A 21,300-nucleotide genomic window follows, 5' to 3' on the forward strand; every position below is an offset into this window, starting at 1 on the left:
GAATGTGCTCTATTTCAATCGAGTAATTCACAAAACCTTTGTAAAATGTGGTTATCATCATAAAAATAATTTCTTTTCTACTTTTTTCACGGTGGGATCAACTATTTTACAAAAGAGTTGCATGAGGCTTGCAACTATTAGCTTTTTGGAAAGTGATTGTGCTTGTGTTAGTATGGTTTTCCAAGTGAACCCACATCCAGATATTATCCCACCATTTACACATGAAAAATTATTCTCATCAATCCCTATTTACTATCACACACCTCACACTCTATAAAAAATATCATCATACCTTATATAAAAAAAAAAAATTATAAATGTAAAATATAAAAATAAATAATAATTGATGCATAAAATTCTTCTTTACACATATATATTATAATTTATTTCTATGAAAATGTTTCAGCATTCCACTCAAAAAGTTCTATGCATTTGTTAAACATCGAATGAAAGTACTGCAATCATACTCAATAAAAGCATTGGGGGTGTAAATGAATATTGTTAGATATTTTGAAGAACCATTCTAATTTCACTATTATACATTTTTAAGAAGAATTTTATTATGCAAATTTAACATAATTTGAAAATTGTATTAATAAATATTAAATGATTTGAGATTTATAAGTTTAAAATATGTCATATTATTTCCACTATAATTTTCTTTTTTAAAAAAAAAAAAGTTAATTTATTATAATTAATAATAAAAATATTAAATTTTCATGCTAAAGCCCCGGCCGAAACCCACCTCTGTTTGAACTTTGTTTTCCAACTGAATTTCCACACTTCAATAGACGGACAGACCACAGTCGCAGTTGTGAATCTGACTCTCACATTCTGAGATGATCAGAAGACCCATTTCTCTCGGACGAATCCCCCTCAGGTCTCTCACGCAAACCCTAACTTCTTCACTCTGTTCAAACCCACCACAACCACCATTTCCTTCTACTCCTCAAGCTCTCTGTTCCCCTTCATTCCGCATTCTCATCTCGCGTTACTCGTACTCCTCGAAGCAGAACAAGGAGGAAGCAAACGACCTTGTCTCGCTCTTCAACAGGGACCCCATAACCCCCTCCCAAGCTCCTCGTTGTCCAGCCCCGCCCCCGCCCCCGCCCCGATACCTTCTTGCAGGCTAAGCTCAACGAAGCTCTCTGCCTCGCTAACTCTCCCGAGGAACAGCGAGATGGATACTTCGACATCGATTTCTTCGAAAAGGCCTTGCCCTCACATGCTGTTGTTCAAAACCCAGCTGCCAAAGCTCACATGGCTCGCGCAGGTCTCTCTTTAACCTTCATCTCAAAGGGGTTTTGCTCTTCAAATTTTAGGGAGGGCTTTTAATTAATTATTATGATGAGAGTGTGTAACGTACTGCCACTGAAAATTACATTTTGATATCGGACTGGTCGAGAAACATTGACCTTTTGGATTTAATAAGTGATTATTATCATTTTCTTTATTCGGTAGCAAATCCTGCCTGAGCTCGAAACTACGGAACCCGTTCGCATTATTTTTTTTTTCTTTGGAGTTTTTGTTTTGTCTTTAAATGGATTTATGTCAGAACTAGCGTGAGGTAGATGTTTATCTTTCTTTGTTGGATTTTCTACAACTTTGCGTGAAAAAAGATACTAATCATACCGTTGCTGGGTCTATAATTTGTGCTTCACTTAACACTAATCTTTTAATCATCATTTCTTTTTCGGTTCAGACACATATTTTGGGCCAGGGACAGTTGAGACTATCAAATGCAGTCTATATGGTGCTGAATCAGAGGCAAGAGACCTTTTTCAAATTTCCCTTCATTGTTTGATTTCCTGTTTTTATTCATGGAACTTCCAGCATTCAACTGCAGAAGTTTAGTAACGTTACATGTGTAACAGGGTGAAGTGGATGCTGTTTTTGTAAATACGGTACTCTCTAGGGTTCAGCAACGGAATTTGGAGGCAAGTTCTGCCTATTCAATTTCTCTTTTCAGTTTTTCATCTATACGTATTTTTTTTTTATCAGTAAACAAGATTTTATTGATTAAAAGAATAGGCAAGAGCCCAAGTATACAGGACTTTTCGTCTATAAGTGAAATTAAAGTAGAGCTTCAGTCCCATGTTTATATTCCATAAGTAAGGTCTCTAATTGCATGTTTTCTTTCATTTTCCCATTATGAATGACAGCGAGCATGGGACAAACCTGTACTAGATCGTGTGGGTCTTATAATAGAGATATTTAATGGTCATGCTTTTATAAAGGAGGCAAAGTTACAGGTATAATTGGCAGCTTTTTACTTGAGAAATTTTAACAATTTGCCGAGTGAGAGGAACTGCTTCAGTGAACCTTGTTTTGGTTATTTTGATCTTTATAGGCTGAATTAACATTCAAGAAAACAAGTCTTGTTCACGTACATGGCCTAGATGGACGCTACACTTTTGGAGCAACTGAAGAAGCTGAAGTTGTTAGTGCCTGCGGGTTAGCACATTGCCAAACTTCTTTTAGCAAAATAGTAATGGATGTTTATAATTGGAATAAAGTTTTGTGACAACCACCAAGTACATGTTACTCACACCCTTATCTGCTTAATGGTGTGTCAGTGAACTTTTTTTTTTTTTTGAGAAAAAAGAAAGTTGCTTTAATTTGATGTTGGATTTTCGAGAATAAGCCATGGAATCTGTTTGGTTTAGCTGCTACTGACCTGAGGAGATTGGTCTTAGATAAAGTGATCCAATTAGAGATTCTGGTTAACTTCTAGTTTTAGTTGTTAAGAGTAATGTTGTTCATCATCTCCTAATGTTGCATCAAATGATTGAAAAATTATTTGTTATTTTTCCCTTATTTGTTAATCATTTGATGCCACATCAGAAGATGATGAAAAGATTATGGATAAAAGAATGATGAATAACATTTTTCTAGTTCTTAATGCCAGTTTCCTTGTCTCGCTTGGCTGACTGAAAAAACTGGGCTCAAAGAGAATTCGCTACCCCTCCCAAAAGTCTGGCTTAGATTATGTTACACTCCCTTCTTAGACCCTTGATGTGCCCAAAAAGTTCTTTTCTTTAATTTTGTTATTTGTGTCAGATGATCTGATTTTCTCAGTGACATTAAAATATCGAATGATGCACTTCACTAAAAGCTTTGTTTTCATTGACTCAGATTTTAAGTTTCTCCCCTTTATTTTTACTGTTAATTTTATTTGACTTGATTTAGGTAGCTTCTTGCCCTGTTTACGTAGCACTTTTAATTTCCTCCATCAGTTTTCTCCCTTTGTCTCTTAAGGTATTGACTTATATTGTAACATCCAGGAGGGGTGATCGAGAACCTCTTTCTTTTGCTTCCTGTTAATTTTGGCTTTTTGAATTTCTAAGTGCTTCATGGGTTCCTCGATTTGAGTGTATTTGATTTTGAAGTATACTCCCTGCCTATCTCAATAATGCCTTTGTTTCTTTTTTCTGATCATTAATAACCATTATCTGATTTATCAAAATAATATAAGTAACCATACCTTTTTTTTTATAAGTATATAAGTAACCATACCTAAAACTCTCTCCTCATAGACACCCATGTTCTGCATATGCACATTTCTGTGTTTGTATATGTTTTTCTTTGAATCTCAGGAACCACTTTTTTGCTGAATGGAGTTACATTGCAGGAGAGGGAGTGGGGGGCATGGTGTTATTAGTGGTGCAGGAGAAACAGAACTTCAGCTTCAAAGACGAAGGTTCGCTCCATAATACTAATGCCTCAACTATATACTGCTTCCTCATTGGTCTTTATAACAGGGAAAATCTACATTGGTTAGTGCACTCTCAGACAGTGATCTTTATAGTGATACTCGGTATTCTAACCATCTTGTGAAATATCTTATTGAAGTTTATGTTCCATGTTGTGTTTAAGCTGTTGAGTTTTGATGTCTACTTCTTCCCCCTTTTCTGGCTGGTGATGTGAACTTTGGTTTTTGGCAGCTTGTTTGCGACAGTTGATCCTAGGTTAAGAAGTGTTATTCTTCCTTCAGTGGCTGTAAAGCTCTCGCCTTTAGCTATTTCCAAGAGAATCCCCAATCGGGTCAATCTAAATGCATTCTTTTCTTCAGTTTCTTGTGCTAACGGCATCGACATTTTCCCGGTAAACAATCAGAACCTACCCACCTCGTCTGATTTTGAACTAAATGTCCAGTTTTTAAGGAATAAGATTTCACCGGATAACTTGATCAGAGTTTTGGACAATACCAGTGACGTGAACTCAGCAATGAGGTTATTCAAATGGGCGACCCTTCAAAAGCCGTTCTCCCACACTGCCGATACTTATTATCAGATAATTCTGAAGTTAGGTATGGCTGGAAATGTTAAGGAGATGGAGGAGCTTTGTCAGAATATGGTCAAAGATAGATGCCCAGGTTTTGAGGAGGCTCTTGTCGCATTGGTTGGTACCTTTGTTAGGCATTGTAGGCTAAATGAAGCAGTACGGGTTGTTCTTAATATGAATTTTGGCGGTCACAAGCCTGTGATAGATGCATTTAACGCTGTATTGGGTGCTCTAGTGGAGGGAAAGAGAGACTTTCATGATGTGATGTTTGTTTATAAGGAAATGGTGAAGGCAGGAATGGTACCTACGATTGATACATTGAACTGTTTGCTGGAAGCTTTGTTTGAGGCCAATAAGATTGAGTCTGCTTTGGATCAGTTTAGGAGAATGAACAAGAAAGGGTGCAATCCTAATGTGAGGACCTTTGAGATAGTCATAAAGGGTCTTGTTGAGAAAGGCCGAGTGGATGAAGCTGTTATTGTTTTAGGTGAAATGTTTGAACTCAGCTGTCAGCCTGATTTGAGTTTCTATTCCTGCACAATACCTTTATTTTGTAGGGAAAATAAGCCTGAAGAAGGGATTAGGTTGTTTCGATTGATGAGAGCTTCTAAGTTTGTTCCGGATTCATTCATCTGTGAGGCCTTAATGCAGTGTTTGTGTGAGAACCTAGGGCTGGATGATGCAATGATCATTTCCAAAGAGTTGATAGAAAGTGATATAAACCTGTCTGCTAATGTACTTGTGGATATGATAAATGGTTTTTGTAAATTAGGGAAAATAAATGAAGCAATAAAGTTCTTGGAAGGCAAATATGCTTTTGAAACTTCACCACACAATGCATTACTCGAAGGTTGCTGCAATGCCGGTAAATTTTCTGTGGCAAAAGGTCTGATTGAGAAAATGTCTGAGAGGAACATAGCCAACTGCGATTCTTGGAATATTCTGATCAGGTGGCTTAGCGAGAATGCAGGGATTGGAAAAGTATATGAAATTCTCGGAAAAATGGTAGTATCTTCATGTGTTCCTGACTGTACCACGTACCTGGCTCTAGTTATTGGCAATTGTAGATGGAACAAGTATGATGATGCTCTGAAGCTATTTAATGAGATTCGTGCAAAATGCTGGGTTTTGGATTCTGTATCTTATTCTAAACTAGTTGAAGGGCTTTGCAGGGTTGAAAGGACTCTAGAGGCTACTGAAGTGTTTTGCTATATGTCTGGTAAAAGATGCTCTCTTCAATCTTCTTCCTTCGATGTGTTGATCAAGGGTATTTGTTCCACAGGAAAGGTCAGTCAAGCAATAAAGTTGCGACAGATGGCTTATTATTCTGGTACTCCTTGTAATACTGCAACTCACAGCGCCATTATGCTCAAGTTGTTTAAGCTAGGGAAGGCAAAAGATGTGTTAGTGGCACTCTCACAAATGCTGGTAGAGGGCTGCAGTCTTGATCTGGAAGTATATAGCACCCTCATACAAAGCATGAGTTCACTGAATCAAATAAAATATTGTGTGTTCTTTTTTAATATGATGGTCAATGAGGGTTTGGTACCTGATTCTGATTGTCTATTTGATCTACTTTTGTGTATGGCCAACCATTCTCAGCTGTGTATGGTTTCAAGTGCAATTGATAAACTTATTTCTAAGTTTGCAATTCTAAATCCAGAAATTTACAACATGCTGATTAATGGCTTCTTGAAGGAGGGCAATCAACATGAAGCGTGTCGATTATTGGATTTGATGTTGGAAAAAGGTTGGGTCCCAGATGCTTCCACTCATGGATTGCTGATTGGATCTGTAATCAGAGAGGAAACAGAAAAGGGGGCGTTTGCCTATGATAATTCCTCTGTACAAGATACTGTTAGTAACATACTTGCAGAGGGTTTAGGACAAATGTGATGCACCCACTTTTACAAGAATAGAGTTTGGATCAGCTGAGGGCTTAGTTTCCCTGTGAATTATACTCTTCCACAACTTCAAAATTATGGATTCTCTCAAATTTGTCAACGAAATGAGGGATTGAAACAGCTTTCAGACGGTTTTGTGGCTATGGCGGCGCTGTCCTTTCCCTGCATGTGATCGATGACATTCCAGGTTGGCTAATTATCCATCTATTGATCTCTAAGATATACAATGTACTTGTATACTCAGGAACATACTTTGAGCCACTAAATCTTCAGAAAGGATAAAAGATGATTAGTTCATTGCTTTAGTGCTGCTTTATTATTGTTATAAATTTATAATTGTTGTTTCTGTTCATATTAGTATATCATCATCGTCCATACTCTTGCCATGTTTTTCTGTTCATATCCCACTTTGGTTACTGAACTGATCAAAAAAAAAAAAAAAAAAAACTTTGGTTACTGAGATGAAAGGTGCAGATGGTTCAGGGAGTTAATTTATCCGAGAAATAATTATCTGAGAAGTGGTTCTTGTAACAACAACTTTCATCTTAGAAGTGCTATGGTTCATCATGAGTTGGTCTATTGCCCTTGTTTGGTGTTGGTAGTCTAGATGGTGTTGGTAGTCTAGAAGGAATATGATCGCCATCCTCTCTTGGGCCAACTTTATTGCTCAAAATGGCAAGAGTATGACATAACTTTGCGCTCATTGTAAAATCAATTTAGTTGACATACAGCTTTTAGTTCCACCCTTTTTTTTCCTCGGCTTTTAATTCCACTTAAAAGCTGAGTCTAACAATTTTTCCCCTTTTATTTTGGGGAAACGGAAACATGACCTAGCTGATGGATATGCTTTGCAGATGACTTGCTTCTTTGCTGTAATTAATTGTATTGATCAGAAGTATCAATCACTGACTGAGTTTTTGGGGCGCCTGTCAACACTGAGAAGAGTGGCATTTTTAGTTTGTAAAGGAGGATCAAATTCACAACAGCTTATGAATTTTTGAGGCTTGAGATGCAAACCTAATAGAGCTATGCTGGAATCTCCTTTTACAATCAAGGTATGGGTCACAGTTTTGCAAACTCAAATCAACAAGAGTATGTTGCAATTTCCGGCTCAATACCAATTGGCAAACTAGTTGAAGCACTAGTACTTGGCAAACTACCGCTATATTGTTCTTCAGCCGTAGAAGGTGATAAAAGAAGTACAAGGCGTCAGTTTTATTTTGAACAGGTGTAGACGGTACTAAAAGCATGAGCTAGCTTTTCCGGGGAAGCTTTTTGAAATCTTGGGTGGAAGGCTACTCAAGAATTGGATATTAAGAGATGTATTTGATGCACAGCTTCTTCTACTTCAACCCCGTGGGGAGTGAGGAATTGGTGTTCGGACTACTGATCGGTGGTAGGAATTTGAGAGACACGGCCGGGGTGTGGATTTGGTGCAGCGATTCAAGCAGTGGTGCACGCATATGTGACTGGTTTGCAAGTTTGGTTTTCAAGTTTGTTGTTAAAATTCCTCTAAAAATAAGTCTGTTGAATTCTGGAGGAAATGAATCAAAGAAATTTTGATGATCATGAGCGGAGAATGGACAATGAATGAAATTTAAAGTTTTTTCTTCAATACTTTTTTTGCTTTGGACAATTGATATATATATATTCAAAGTTTTCATGATTTCTTTGTATCTTTTTCTTTTCTTTATCTCTCTCAATAAAGAAAAATTATAAAAAACCAGAACTTGTAAAGGAAAATATATAATATATTAATTGTTTTTGAGCTAATAAGGGGTTGGCTAAAGTGGTAAAGGCGGCTTGGAGTATCACTCATTTCAAGGTCTAAGGTTCAATACTGAATAGGTATAAACATTCTTTTGGGGCTATACTTCTTGGTGAAAAATCAACGATTTAACCTGTTCCATATAGGAAAATTTTTGAGGTTGTAATGCACAGGATCGAGATTTATTTTGCAGAGGTAGGTCCGAAGGGCCCTACCTTGAAGAGGTTTCCTGATATAAATAAATATATATATAATTATCTTCTATCCATAATGTATTCTGTATTTCTATATCCGGCCACATCAACCGTTATATGACAATAATTTAATTTTATTGCCTAGAATCTCAAGTAAAACACCTCAATAAGAACCAATGATATATATGGGTATTAAATGATAGGTTCACAAGTGAAATATAATAAATAATCTCTAATCATCTAATGTCACATAATGAGATGATAAAAAGATGAAGAGAAAATAGATGATGAATAGCATTACTAGTCTCCAAAAGCATCAAAACTTCTTAAGTGGGTCAAGACTTTTTCATTTACTAATACATAGAGAACAAACAAGCAAAACTTCCATTAACCAAAAAGAATAAGTAGCAGAGAATTAAATTAGTATCCTAGAAGTATAGGTGTCAAATGGGTGGAAAGAAATGGATTTACGTAGAGTTCCAACGGAGGACCCATAAAATAAAAGGAAAATTTTTTTTATAAGTGATTTTGCGTATCAATTACGCATTAATATTAAATATAAGATATTCTTTTATTTATTTTTATTATAAAAAAAGTTATATGAGTGTGGTACGCGATTTGGTGTGCCAAATCGCTTCTAACAAACAAATCCCTAAATAAAAACAAATAAATTTTACTTGGATATGATGTTACAAATTAGAATACCCAAAAAGTTTTCTAAGCACTAGCATCAATAGTTGGACATGGACAGAATTGATGGCACATGTTTTCGATCTCGAGCATATAATTATAGAGTCTGTAACTTTTACATAATTTTTTTTAAAAAAATAAAATTTATTATTAAAAAATTAATTTTTTTATATCTTGTTAGATTTACCTATTGTTTTAAAAGAAATACTGGAAACTTACGTACCCTAATAGAGTGCAAATATCGATCTCTTCCTCAGCAAAATTGAACAGCACACAACAGTATGAGAGTATGAATTACGACATTAATTAAATCCACGAACGTGTCTCTCACGATGCTTGAAAATACATTACTATCCAAAAATAATAACCAATAATTTAAAATAAATTTCTTATACAAATTTAAAATAATTTGAAAATTGAATCAATAAATATTAAGATTTATAAGTTTAAAATAGGCCATATTATTTCTTCTATAATTTTATATTTTTTTAAAAAAAAGGAAATAAAAAAAGAGAAGAAGTTAATTTATTATAATTAATAATGAAAATAACAAATTTTCAAGAACTTAAAACCCCTACCAATACCCACACCTCTGTCCGTTTTCCAATTGAATTTCCACACTTCTATAGACGGACAGAGTCACAGTCGCAGTTGTGAATCTGACTCTCAAATTCTGAGATGATCAGACCCATTTCGCTCGGACGAATCCTCCTCAGGTCTCTCACGCGAACCCTAACTTCTTCGCTCTGTTCAAACCCACCACAACCACCATTTCCTTCTACTCCTCAAGCTCTCTCTTCCCCTTCATTCCGCATTCTCACCTCGCGTTACTCGTACTCCTCGAAGCAGAACAAGGAGGAAGCAAACGACCGCGTCTCGCTCTTCAACAGGGATACCATAACCCCTCCCAAGCTCTTCGTTGTACAGCCCCGCTTTCGCCCCGATACCTTCTTGCAGGCTAAGCTCAACGAAGCTCTCTGCCTCGCCAACTCTCTCGAAGAACAGCGAGATGGATACTTCGACACCGATTTCTTCGAAAAGGCCTTGCCCCCACATGTTGTTGTTCAAAACCCAGCTGCCAAAGCTCATATGGCTCGCGCAGGTCTCTATTTAACCTTCATCCCAAACGGGTTTTACTCTTCAAATTCTAGGAAGGGCTTTTAATTAATTATTAGGATGGGAATTTGTAACATACTGCCAATGAAAATTACTTTTTGATATCGTACTGGTCGAGAAACATTGACCTCATGGATTTAATAAGTGATTATTATTATTTTCTTTATTCGGTAGAAAATTCTCGCTGAGCTCGAAAGTACGGCAACTGTTCACATTATTATTATTTTTCTTTGGACATTTTGTTTTGGATTTAAATGGATTTATGTCAGAACTAGCGTGAGGTGGATGTTTATCTTTGTTGTATATTCTACAACTTTGCGTGAAAAAGATACTAACCATACCGTTGCTGGGTCTATAATTTGTACTTCACTTGAACACTATTCTTTTAATCATCATTTCTTTTTTGGTTCAGACACATATTTTGGTCCAGGGACAGTTGAGACTATCAAATGCAGTCTATATGTTGCTGAATCAAAGGCAAGAGACTTTTTTCAATTTTCCCTTCATTGTTTGATTTTCGGTTTTTATTCATGGAATTCTCAGCATTCAACTGCGGAGATTTTAACAGGGTGAAGTGGATGCCGTTTTTGTAAATACGATACTCTCCGGGGTTCAGCAACGGAATTTGGAGGCAAGTTCTGCCTATTCAGTTTCTCTTTTATAAGTGAAAATAAAGTAGAGCTTTAATCCCATTATGCTTATATTCTATAAGGAAGGTCTCACATTGCTTCTTTTCTTTCATGTTACCATTATGAACGCAGCGAGCATGGGACAAACCTGTACTGGATCGTGTGGGTCTTATAATAGAGATATTTAATGCTCATGCTTTTACAAAGGAGGCAAAGTTACAGGTATAATTGTTAGCTTTTTACTTGAGAAATTTTAATATTTTTCTTATGCTTCAAGTCACTGAGTGAGAAGAACTGCTTCAGTGAACCTTATGTTGGTTATTTTGTCTTTATAGGCTGAATTAGCAGCTCTAACATACAAGAAAACAAGACTTGTTCGCATACGTGGCCTAGATGGACGCTTTACTTTTGGAGCAACTGGAGAAGCCGAAGTTGTTAGTGCCCGCGGGTTAGAACATTGCCAAATTTTTTTTAGCAGAATAGTGATGGGTATTTATAATTGGAGTAAATTTTGGTGACAAGCACTAAGTACATGTTACACACACCCGTATCTACTTAATGGTGTGTCAGTGAACTATATTTTGGAGAAAAAAGAAAGTTGCTTTAAATTGATGTTGGGTTTTTGAGAATAAGCCGTGGAACCTGTTTGGTTTAGATGCTACTGAGCTGAGGAAATTGGTCTTATACGGCATGTTAGGCAACAAAGATGAGATGAGAAATTCTCAAAACTTCTCACAATTTCTTTACCAAACATCACTCAAACACAAAATACTTTTTAATTTTAAATCTTCAACTTTTACAAACTTCAAAACAAAACACAAAAATCAATAAAACTTTTTCTCCTTTTCCAAAACCCAATAAAACATCTTAACTCTAACCATCTCATTACTATTCACAGACCATTTCACTACTATTCACAGAATTCTGAGATATTCCAAGTGTCCAGATGGAGATTCTGGTTTATTCTAGTTATAGTTCTTAAGAGTCATGTTTTCTGATGTTGCATCAAATGATTGAATGATGCACTTCATTAAAAACATTATTTTCATTAACTCAGATTTTAAGTTTCTCCCCTTTGTTTTTACTTTTAATTTTATTTGACATGATTTAGGTAGCTCCGTGCCCTGTTTACATAGAATTTTTTAATTTCCTCCATCAGTTTTCTCCCTTTGCCTTTGAAGTTATAGATTTGATTGTAACATTCAGGAGGGGTGTTCAAGAACCTCTTTCTTTTGCTTCCTGCTAATTTTATCCTTTTGAATTTCAAAGTGCTACGGGTTCTTCGATTTAATGCCTTTATTTATTTCGTTCTGATCATTAATCTAAATTATCTGACTTCTCAAAAGAATATAGGTAACCATACCTGAACCTCTATCCTTGTAGACGCCCATGTTCTGTGTACGCACATTTCTGTGTTTGTATAGGTTTATCTTTGAATTGCAAGAACCACTTTTTTGCTGATGGGGGGTAACATTGCAGGAGAGGAAGTGGGGGGCGTGGCTTTATTAGTGGTGCAGGAGAAACAGAACTTCAGCTTCAAAGACGAAGGTTTGCTCCATGATACTAATGCCTCAACTATATACTGCTTCCTACATGCTGTAGATTGTGCCTTTTTTTCCCACGTGAGCATAGGCTTCATCTTTGTGCCTGATGAAAGTTGATGTAATAATAAATATGGACATTATTGGGAGCTGTGAAGGTTTCAGCTTGAAACTGAAAAATTCAATTTAGTGTGGTCAAAACATCTGTGCATGTATCCTCATGCGGGACATAGGCTTGTCTAAGGAAAAGACCTCAACAATGTACCGTTTAATTTGTTTCAACATTCTACTATGTGGAAGTTCTATGCTAGTGATATCTTCCTTGGGCATGTCGTCACGTATTTGTAGGAACTTGACTAGGTAGACCTTCCCTTCAAAATTAAATTTTATCCTGACACAACATTTCAAATTGTGTCAGTGAGTCTCGATCTGTGGTTTACTGATTATATTGACATGCATTTATAGTATGTTTACTGAATGAAACTATGATTCCAGAATTCTTGAACGGAGAAATAGTCTATTAGCACAAATTGAAGAGGTTCGTCGTACACGAGCTCTGCAACGTGCTGCTCGCAAAAGGCATGGAGGCGGGCAAGGGTTAGAGACTGTTGCTGTTATTGGGTACACAAATGCTGTAGGTGTTCTTAATTTAGTTACATTTCTCCTCATAGCTGTTATGCATATAATCTAAACATTTTACTTTTACGCTTCTTTTTTTATTTAACATGTTTTTGCATTATTTTTTATAACAGGGAAAATCCACATTGGTTGGTGCACTCTCAAACACTGATCTTTATAGTGATGCTCGGTATTTTAACCGTCGTGTGAAATATCTTATTGAAATTTATGTTCCGTGTTGTGTTTATGCTGTTGATTTTTGATGTCTACTTCTTCCCCTTTTTCTGACTGGTGATGAGAACTTTGTTTTTTGGCAGCTTGTTTGCAACAGTTGATCCTAGGTTAAGAAGTGTTATTCTTCCTTCAGGGTAATACATTCAGTAGCGAGTTATATGTTCCGCTCTCTGTAGTGCATTGAATTTTGAGAATAAGTTTTATTATTCACCTAGTTAGAGTTATTATTCCACTGATTTGATCAAGTGTTTTTTTCAGGAGGAAGGTGCTTTTTAGTGATACGGTTGGATTTATATCAGATTTGCCTGTTCAGGTAATTGAAAAGCCTGTTCAACAGCTTTTGATTATTGCTACTTTCTGTCGCTAATTCAATCTATTTTTGTAGTTAGTGGATGCATTTCATGCAACTTTAGAAGAAGTGGTGGAAGCTGACCTGCTTGTGGTACGGTTTAATTGCTGGAGATTGGAATTTAACCTTTCTGATTTATAGTCCATAGCTCTCCTTGCTTTGCTAAAATTAAGGTTGACGAGATGGGAAAAGAAGTGCCGAAACATTTATATGTATAGTCAATTTTCTTTATAGATTTTATGATGATACGATACATTCTCCTTATCAGATAATTCCTATAGAATTATAACTATATGTTATTCTCCTTGTACAAGTCAATTAATCAGTAACCCCTCGTATAGCATAGGACATATAAATGTTCAATTAAAGAAAGAACGGGAATCCAGATGATTTTGTAGATACATGCTGTCATGTGAGGGTATGGTTTACTCTGGAATGAATGTAACTTTGATATTTTTAACGAAAGAACAGGTCTTGAGTTCTGCTTGCATCCCTTGATAAGTTATATTTCTTTCACTCCTTTTTTCTTAGTCCTGCAATAGTCAGAGTCAATAACCAAACCAAATTTGTTTCCGGATTTTTCATGGTTAACTTGGAACAAATCATTCAAGTATATTCTGTATGATGACTCGTCTGATAGAAGCTCTTGTCCTTGCAGCATGTGTTGGATTGCACTGCCCCTAATCTTGATGAGCACCGGTCAACAGTGTTGCAAGTTCTTCAGCAGTTAGGGGTATCAGAGGAGAAGCTTCGGAATATGATTGAAGTTTGGAATAAGGTATTACTATTTGCAATTTGACCACCAAACTATCAAAATTCTCACTTTGTTCCTCAGTTTGTGGGGCATTATCTTAACGAGCTTATGCTTCAAATTGAGGGACAAAGTGACAACTTAATAGTTTGGTGGTCATATTGCAAAAACAGTAGTAGTGGGAGTGAAGTGTAATTTTCCGAGGAAAAAATTGATTATCAAATCATGTTGCTTCTGAATTTTGAGAATTGCTCAGATTGATTATCAAGAAGAGGGCGTGGATGATGGTGAAGATGGTGACAGCAGCAGTATCTCAGGAGATGAAGATGATGTGGCATCTGATCCATCAATGGCAGAACAAATTGTTGATTATGATGATGATAATATGTCCGAACAGTCACCTGAGAATCTTGTAGACACCTTGGATGATGAACCAAGTGATCACTCAGATGGCTGGCTTCATGAAGAGACCACAGGGGAAGAAATTCTTTCTGGAAGGGCTGGGGATGTAAAAACAAACGAGCCCTCTAAGGATTGCATAATGGATAAGGATTTGAGTTCTCAAGGTCTGCCTGGTGCGCATATCAGAACATCTGCCATCACTGGAGTTGGCTTGCAAGAGTTACTGGAACTTATCGATGAGAAGCTAAGGATCCAGGATGAGAAGATGAAGTCTGAACAAGGAGTGGAAAAGGGTATCTTTCATCGGAAGTGGAGGCCCCCTCGTGCGGAGGATGCCAGCATAGCTGTTGAACAGTAGCATGCAATAGCAGCAACATGGTTTATGAAAAAGGCGCCTCTCGGGACATGCCATTCGCTTGCTCTAGCTAAATTCACCCAAATCACCTCCGCCTCAGTTATGGTTTTGAAGGAACTGGCTTGGGTTAGAAGAAGAAAATGCACATGAGCTTGTTCGCTGGTTTTCTCAATTTCTCTGTCGATTGTCTTCTATGTTGTCTGGCTTTATGCTGAACAAGCCTCGAGAGTTTGAAATGTGTGGAGTATACCTGTACAAGTTTCGATTTTATATACCCATTATGTACAAAAGCGCAGTAATTTCTTTATTTCTGGACAATTCAATCAGCAATAAATCATCGGTTCCGCTTTGGAGCGGCACCATATACTTTTGAGTGAAACCAACATCCAATAGGCAACTGCCATATCAGTAACGTAGTAAAAAATTTTTAAAAAATTTTGAGGACCACTCTATCAGATTTTTTCCCAAAATATCCCAAATCTATTTTCACTCTAGTGTTTCGTTACCCACCCACCAGACGTAGCCACCCACTAGATGCTCCGGCTTGCCCTTTAATATTCTCCACCAATCACCGCCACCAGGCAGCTTGACGCAACCATCCAATCCGAAGCCAACCAGTTTCATGCAGGGCAATTAGCCACCATGTAGTCTGTCGCCATCCACAATCACCACGCAGTCCAACGCCACCCACAGCCGCCATGCAGTCCAACGCCACAGCCACCACGCAGTCTTGACGCAAGCACTACTGTTGTCTTTCATGATTTGTTTTTTGAAGATGCATTGTTTTGAAAAAAAAAATTCTCCCATTTTCATAGAAAGTGCTTGTGAATTAGTTGGCAAAATACATCTAGATTGTCAAAGCTACAGTTCTTTGATAGTGTATTTTATCAATAATTATTGCTTTGAATTGTGGAGCTAGAATTTCATACAAACCTGAATTGGAATATGGCACTTGGTTGCACAAAATAGGATGCAAGTTTTTTTAAGGATTATGTTCGTTCAAGCACTATGTTGAATGACTTTGTGCATTAATATGAGAAAGTCTTAGATACATATTATTTTAAAGAGAAAAAAAATGATATGCGAACAAAATCTACAAGAGTAATATTGAAAACGTGTCACAAAATTGAAGAAGAGAGAGTCTTAGTCTATACAAGGAAGTCTTTAGCCAACGATACAAGTCAACCAAATTTCAAAGGGATGGTGAAAGCAAGACATATGGAATAACACTCCATGGTAAAGAAACCTCTATCTATTATGTGACATTGGAGAGTTGACAAGAGAATGCAACATGCACATACCACATGTATGAGTTTATGAGAATTATTTGTAGGCTTATTCTATGTGTCTTTGGCAAGAAATCCAAATTAGATATGTTGCCACAACATTATATTCTAAAGAGATGGACAGTCAATGCTAAGAGTCGAGTCATTCTCGAAATACCAACTTCTGAAGCACATGTGACAACATAGGATGATCCTACTATGAGAAAAAACAAGTTAATGATGATTTTTGAGATTTCAGAACTTGGGTCACAGTCAATACAAAAATCCAACCACATCTTTCTTGCCTTAGACAAGATCCATAAAGAGTTGCTTTTAATTGAAAATATTTAGAAAAAAAATTTAGGAGGTGGAGATATGTCAACCAATGATACTGTAATGTTAAGAAGTCAGGTTGTATCAAATTTTTCACAAACAATAAAGGATCCTCCACGGGTGTTAACAAAAGGACGACCAAAATCTTTGCAGACAAAGAATCCAAAAGAGACTCAACCAGCAAAGAAAAAACATTGTAACATTTGCAAGAACGAGGGACATGCAAAGAATAACTGTCATTCAATGAGGTATATAGTCAATACAAATTTTTTTTAGTTTTATACGTTTTAATCTAAGAACTTATTTCTTGTGTTTTATTTGTGTTTTGTTGTAGGGATCTTGGGCATATGACTACAACATATCTCAGAACTTGGATCTTTAGTTTTACTTCAGTTGTACATTGTATGTGATATTTGTATTGATTTCATTTTTATGTTACGGTGATAATTTTTTAACAACTATAATTGATTTTATTTTTATGTTACAGTGAATGATCTTTGGAGTGAAATAGTGAAACTTTTGCATTCTGGATGAATTTTGGCTTATGTTACAGTGAATGAAGAATGATGTATTGCTCATCAACTTATTTTGTGATATTGTGGAGTGAATAAGATTTTATGTAACTTATTAGTGATTTTAGGGAACTTGTTCTTTTTATGGAGTGAATTCAATTTTATGTTTTTTTTATTTTGTGTAGTGAATGAGATTTCATGTAACTTATTGATGATTTTATGGAACTTGTGATTTCATTTTTGTGGAGTGGATGAGGGTTTATGTTTTTTTATGTTGTGGAGTTCATGAGCAGAATACAACAACTAGATTTTATGTTTTTTATGTTGTGGAGTTCCTGACCTTAATGGCTCGCAATTGGCATCTTGTTTACCAAAGTCAGCGTCTTCACTCGTCCTGCTGATGGCTCCAGTATGTTTACCAAAGTCAGCGTCTTCACTCGTCTTGTTTATTATGATCACATATAAGAGTGATCACATATCAGAGAGGGCCTACCGAAACAGAAGGGCCAACCAAAGGGACAAAAGAAAATGCAGCTAACATTGTTTATTATTTGGCAGCAGAACTCGCAAATGAGGAAAAAACGGCCTCTGTTATGATCACATATCAGAGAGGGCGTACTAAAACAGAGAAGTATAATGAGTATGAGAAGAAACAACAACTAGATTGAAATGAGCATCTCTAGGGAAAAAAAATCCACATTACAAAAAATGACTTAATGATTACGAGTCTTTGCAATGACTGACATACATTATTTTTTCTTGGATACATAAAACTTATAGCAAAAATCCTAATAAAAAAACAACCACAATAAAAACAATGCTTTCAAGGTTCCCTTGTACTTCTTCTTCATGGCTTGTTCGATCTTTACATGTTCATCATGTATCCTATCGTTCCTTCTTGAGCTAATTCCAACGTCATCTTGCAGCATGTGTTTTGTTCAATTTGAAGATCAATCCATTCAAAAAAGTCACATTGCTTGTCGCTCTTATAGTTGGTACAATTATAAAACTTTCTACCAAAACTAGTATCCTTACCAGAAATACGTAGCTTCAATGGAATGCCACAATAGTAAAAAGGTCTCTCAAAACTAGCCACATATTTCCCTCTTGCAGTCCAATAACTTGAACCAAAATTAGAACTTTAACTATTCATTTACTAAAATATAGATAAAATATGTTATAAGCATGTTACAAATATTCTCAAAACATAGTCTTAATTTCCTTTTACCATTGAAACAGAAACTCAAATATAAACAGAAAATCCCACACAACATTTATGCTCAAGTATAAACTCATAACTCAAGTATAAACACAGTCTGGAGTTGGCATGTGTATTTGTGCACTAGAGTATAATCATTTTCCTATTGAATATTGTCCACTGTTGGAGCAAACATAAAATTGTAAATTGGCTCAGAGGGAGTATTTATTTTGGAATTTTGTTTAGGTTGTTATTCTGCATGAGCATATGGGTGTATGAGGAAATTTATCAAACACGTACGAGTCTTTGAGGAAATTTATCAAACACCTTCCCTGCCTTGCTCTTATTTCATTACCGAAGTCTTTCATTACATTCGTTGGTTCCCTTAATACAATACTGCATCTACATTCCATATTAGAACCAGATTCACAACAAGGTTCGTAACACATTCCATGCATCAGGGTTATTTCATCCAAGCCGATTTCAAGCAATAATCCACCCATTTGTAAAGCCAAGGTCCCTCCACACCAAAAACAAGTAGAATTAAAAACAACGCAGCGTCGACACCAACGAGTTCACGGTGTTGAGGGGGGGGGGGAGTTTTCTAGGCATAGATGGTGAAGCTTTTGGGATCTCCGATGAAGTTCACGGCGTCGGCGTCGGCGTCGATGCCGATGCGTTCACGGCATTGAGTGGCAGCGGATTTGATGAAAGAGAGAGAGACGAGCAAGAGGGATGAGGATTTGATGAGAGAGAAACCACTCAGAGCATCCCCATCCGGATGCCTAAAATTTTCTCTAAATTTTAGCTAAAAAGGACACTCCCTATAATTTTATCCTAAATTTTACTCATTTTCATAAAACCTTCTACATCTCATTCCCTATCCTTTCTCTATTCTATTAAAATAATATTCTTCTATTCTTTCTTTATTATTTTTTCTCACTTCCATTTCCATTTTTAACTACTAACTATTTTGTCTTATTCTCTTATTTTCAAATATCACATTTTATAAATACTTATACGATTTTTTTGACAGATCCAGTATTATTTTCAATTCAATATCGATATTAAAAATAATAATTTTTTTAAATATGTGCATTTCTCGCTTATTGATGATAAATATTTTGCAGAATAGTATAACGGTAACATTTTTAATTCGTTATGATTAGTACACACGCTTTGTCATTTATCAAACGGTAACATTTTTTGTCTCTTCTCCAACAGTAACTTTTTTTGTCTTTTCTCTAACGGTAACTTTTTTTGTCTTTTCTTCAACGTTAACATTTTGTGTCTTATATGTAACGATAACTTTTTTCTCTATAAATACGCATTTTGCTTGCATTCACATTCTCAAAAATCCAAGTCTCATCTCTAACTCCCTTCATTAAATGGCTCGTTCTTTCTTTCGCAAATTACTTACATACTTGTCATCTGATGATGAGCTAGATGCTGTTATTAATGTCGAGGCTGATGGAGAGTCATCAAGACATCATGGCAATCGCCAACGTCGTAAGTTTATTCGGCGTGATCATATTCAAGGGCATGAGTGCATTTTTCGTGACTATTTCTCAGAAAATCCAGTATATCCCTCCAATCTATTTCGAAGGAGATTTCGGATGAGTCATCCCTTATTTCTCCGTATCCTAAATGAGGTAGAGGCTTACGAGCCGTACTTCGTCCAGAGAAGAGATAATGCCGGAAGACTTGGTTTATCTTCTATGCAAAAGATAACCGCAGCACTTAGAATGCTGGCCTATGGGGTTACTGGAGATTTTATGGATGAATACATACGTATTGGAGAAAGCACCGCAATGGAGAGTCTCAAAAAATTTTGCAAGACAATCGTAACTATTTTTTCAGATGAATATTTGCGGTCTCCAAATGCCAATGATATTGCTCGATTGCTTGTTGTTGGTGAACAACGGGGATTCCCAGGAATGCTAGGAAGCATTGATTGCATGCATTGGAAGTGGAAAAATTGTCCCGCTGCCTGGAAAGGTATGTACTCTGGCCACATCCGTGAACCAACTATTATTTTAGAAGCAGTTGCTTCATATGATCTTTGGATATGGCATGCATTTTTTGGTATGCCCGGTTCACATAACGATATTAATGTGCTAGAGAGATCTTTTATTTTCACGGAACTTGCTCAAGGGCGTGCTCCACCAGTCAATTACACAATCAATGGCAACGACTACACTATGGGGTACTACCTTGCCGATGGTATTTATCCTAAGTGGCCAACGTTTGTGAAGACGATTCCATCACCCCAAGGGAATAAGAAGAAAAACTTTGCCACAGCACAAGAATCTGCAAGAAAAGATGTCGAGCGTGCCTTCGGAGTATTTCAACAACGATTTGCAATCGTTCGTGGACTTTCCCGATTATTCAAAGTCAATGACCTAACAAATATAATGAAAACATGTGTTATTCTACATAACATGATCATTGAGGACGAGCGTGATGATAGTCAGGGTCTGAACATGGAGTACGATCAACTTGATGATGATATTCCAGAATTGTCGCGCAATCCAACAAATGAGTTTATGAACTTCATTCAGCGCCATCATGAAATTAGGGATAGCTCGGCACATCATCAACTACAAGCAGATTTAATTGAACATCACTGGCAATTCCATTCCCAAAAATAGAAGAGAAGGTTGTGTTGGAGTCTCTATTTTATCATTAGTAGCGACGGTGTATTTCAAGTTTCTAGAATTTTCATTCCAAAAAACATGTTTGGTTCAAGAAAATGTAGTTTAAGTTATTGTAATATTTTCATTATCTGTAATAGTTTAAGAATTTGTAATGTCGAGTTGTAATCAAGAAACATCGTTCCATTGATGATTTAAATTTGACGATCACGTTTTCTATCTTCTTAATAAAACTTTGCAAACGTACAAATTATATAATACAATAAACGCAGAAAAGTGCCATAAACGAGTGGTTCATAATATACATCACATTTATGTGCTGAATAAATGTTTAGTTACAAAAAAATAAAAGCCTTAATCTGAGGATGCATTGCGTCGCACCAATATCTCTCTTTGAAGTTGCTGGAAATATACTTGCTGAACTTCATTTAACGTACTCACATCGAGCAACATTATGCGCTCCTCTCTCTCCAACCGGGCGATTTCCAGTTTCTCCGCCTCCA

At 36.3% G+C, this 21,300-nt stretch overlaps 3 protein-coding genes across 6 annotated transcripts; all 3 read left to right on the forward strand.

Moving 5' to 3' along the window:
- Positions 1–776: 776 nt before the first annotated feature.
- Positions 777–7,816, forward strand: LOC108987861 (putative pentatricopeptide repeat-containing protein At3g16710, mitochondrial). 4 transcript variants are annotated; one of them, XM_018960893.2, is made up of 8 exons: positions 777–1,273; positions 1,703–1,767; positions 1,875–1,937; positions 2,163–2,252; positions 2,351–2,454; positions 3,597–3,776; positions 3,945–6,375; positions 7,043–7,816. In XM_018960893.2, exons 1-7 carry the CDS (start codon positions 1,261–1,263, stop codon positions 6,178–6,180), a joined length of 2,751 nt encoding a protein of 916 aa, XP_018816438.2. In that variant the 5' UTR covers positions 777–1,260; the 3' UTR covers positions 6,181–6,375; positions 7,043–7,816. The 4 variants fall into 4 exon arrangements, with proteins under 4 accessions (XP_018816438.2, XP_018816440.2, XP_035551473.1 ...); XM_018960895.2 differs by having other exon boundaries at positions 3,632–3,700; XM_035695580.1 differs by lacking the exons at positions 777–1,273; positions 1,703–1,767; positions 1,875–1,937 and having other exon boundaries at positions 2,164–2,252; positions 3,632–3,776.
- A 1,626-nt stretch (positions 7,817–9,442) lies between these two features.
- LOC108987865 (GTP-binding protein At3g49725, chloroplastic) lies at positions 9,443–15,142 on the forward strand. Its single transcript, XM_018960899.2, has 13 exons — positions 9,443–9,942; positions 10,369–10,433; positions 10,525–10,587; positions 10,718–10,807; positions 10,921–11,033; positions 12,065–12,133; positions 12,622–12,760; positions 12,879–12,934; positions 13,062–13,112; positions 13,237–13,291; positions 13,364–13,420; positions 13,986–14,105; positions 14,335–15,142. Exons 1-13 carry the CDS (start codon positions 9,519–9,521, stop codon positions 14,836–14,838), a joined length of 1,806 nt encoding a protein of 601 aa, XP_018816444.2. The 5' UTR covers positions 9,443–9,518; the 3' UTR covers positions 14,839–15,142.
- A 4,389-nt stretch (positions 15,143–19,531) lies between these two features.
- LOC108981773 lies at positions 19,532–20,807 on the forward strand. Its single transcript, XM_035695624.1, has 2 exons — positions 19,532–20,141; positions 20,265–20,807. The coding sequence occupies exons 1-2, from the start codon at positions 19,532–19,534 to the stop codon at positions 20,792–20,794; spliced, it is 1,140 nt and encodes a 379-aa protein (XP_035551517.1). The 3' UTR covers positions 20,795–20,807.
- Positions 20,808–21,300: the final 493 nt, after the last annotated feature.

The sequence above is a fragment of the Juglans regia genome, chromosome 11, assembly GCF_001411555.2.
Source record: "Juglans regia cultivar Chandler chromosome 11, Walnut 2.0, whole genome shotgun sequence".
In the NCBI taxonomy this organism is placed as follows: Eukaryota; Viridiplantae; Streptophyta; class Magnoliopsida; order Fagales; family Juglandaceae; genus Juglans; species Juglans regia.

What these genes read in the sequence shown, in the direction of transcription:
- LOC108987861 (XM_018960893.2), top strand. An exon ending in GAAGTTGTTAGTGCCTGCGG is followed by an intron (nt 2,455 to 3,596) that starts GTTAGCACATTG and finishes TTTGAATCTCAG; the next exon opens with GAACCACTTTTTTGCTGAAT. An exon ending in AACAGGGAAAATCTACATTG is followed by an intron (nt 3,777 to 3,944) that starts GTTAGTGCACTC and finishes GGTTTTTGGCAG; the next exon opens with CTTGTTTGCGACAGTTGATC.
- LOC108981773 (XM_035695624.1), top strand. Translation starts at nt 19,532, where the DNA reads ATGGCTCGTTCTTTCTTTCGCAAATTACTTACATACTTGTCATCTGAT. An exon ending in TTGTCCCGCTGCCTGGAAAG is followed by an intron (nt 20,142 to 20,264) that starts GTATGTACTCTG and finishes TTAATGTGCTAG; the next exon opens with AGAGATCTTTTATTTTCACG.
- LOC108987865 (XM_018960899.2), top strand. Translation starts at nt 9,519, where the DNA reads ATGATCAGACCCATTTCGCTCGGACGAATCCTCCTCAGGTCTCTCACG. An exon ending in GATCTTTATAGTGATGCTCG is followed by an intron (nt 12,935 to 13,061) that starts GTATTTTAACCG and finishes GTTTTTTGGCAG; the next exon opens with CTTGTTTGCAACAGTTGATC. An exon ending in AGTGTTATTCTTCCTTCAGG is followed by an intron (nt 13,113 to 13,236) that starts GTAATACATTCA and finishes TGTTTTTTTCAG; the next exon opens with GAGGAAGGTGCTTTTTAGTG.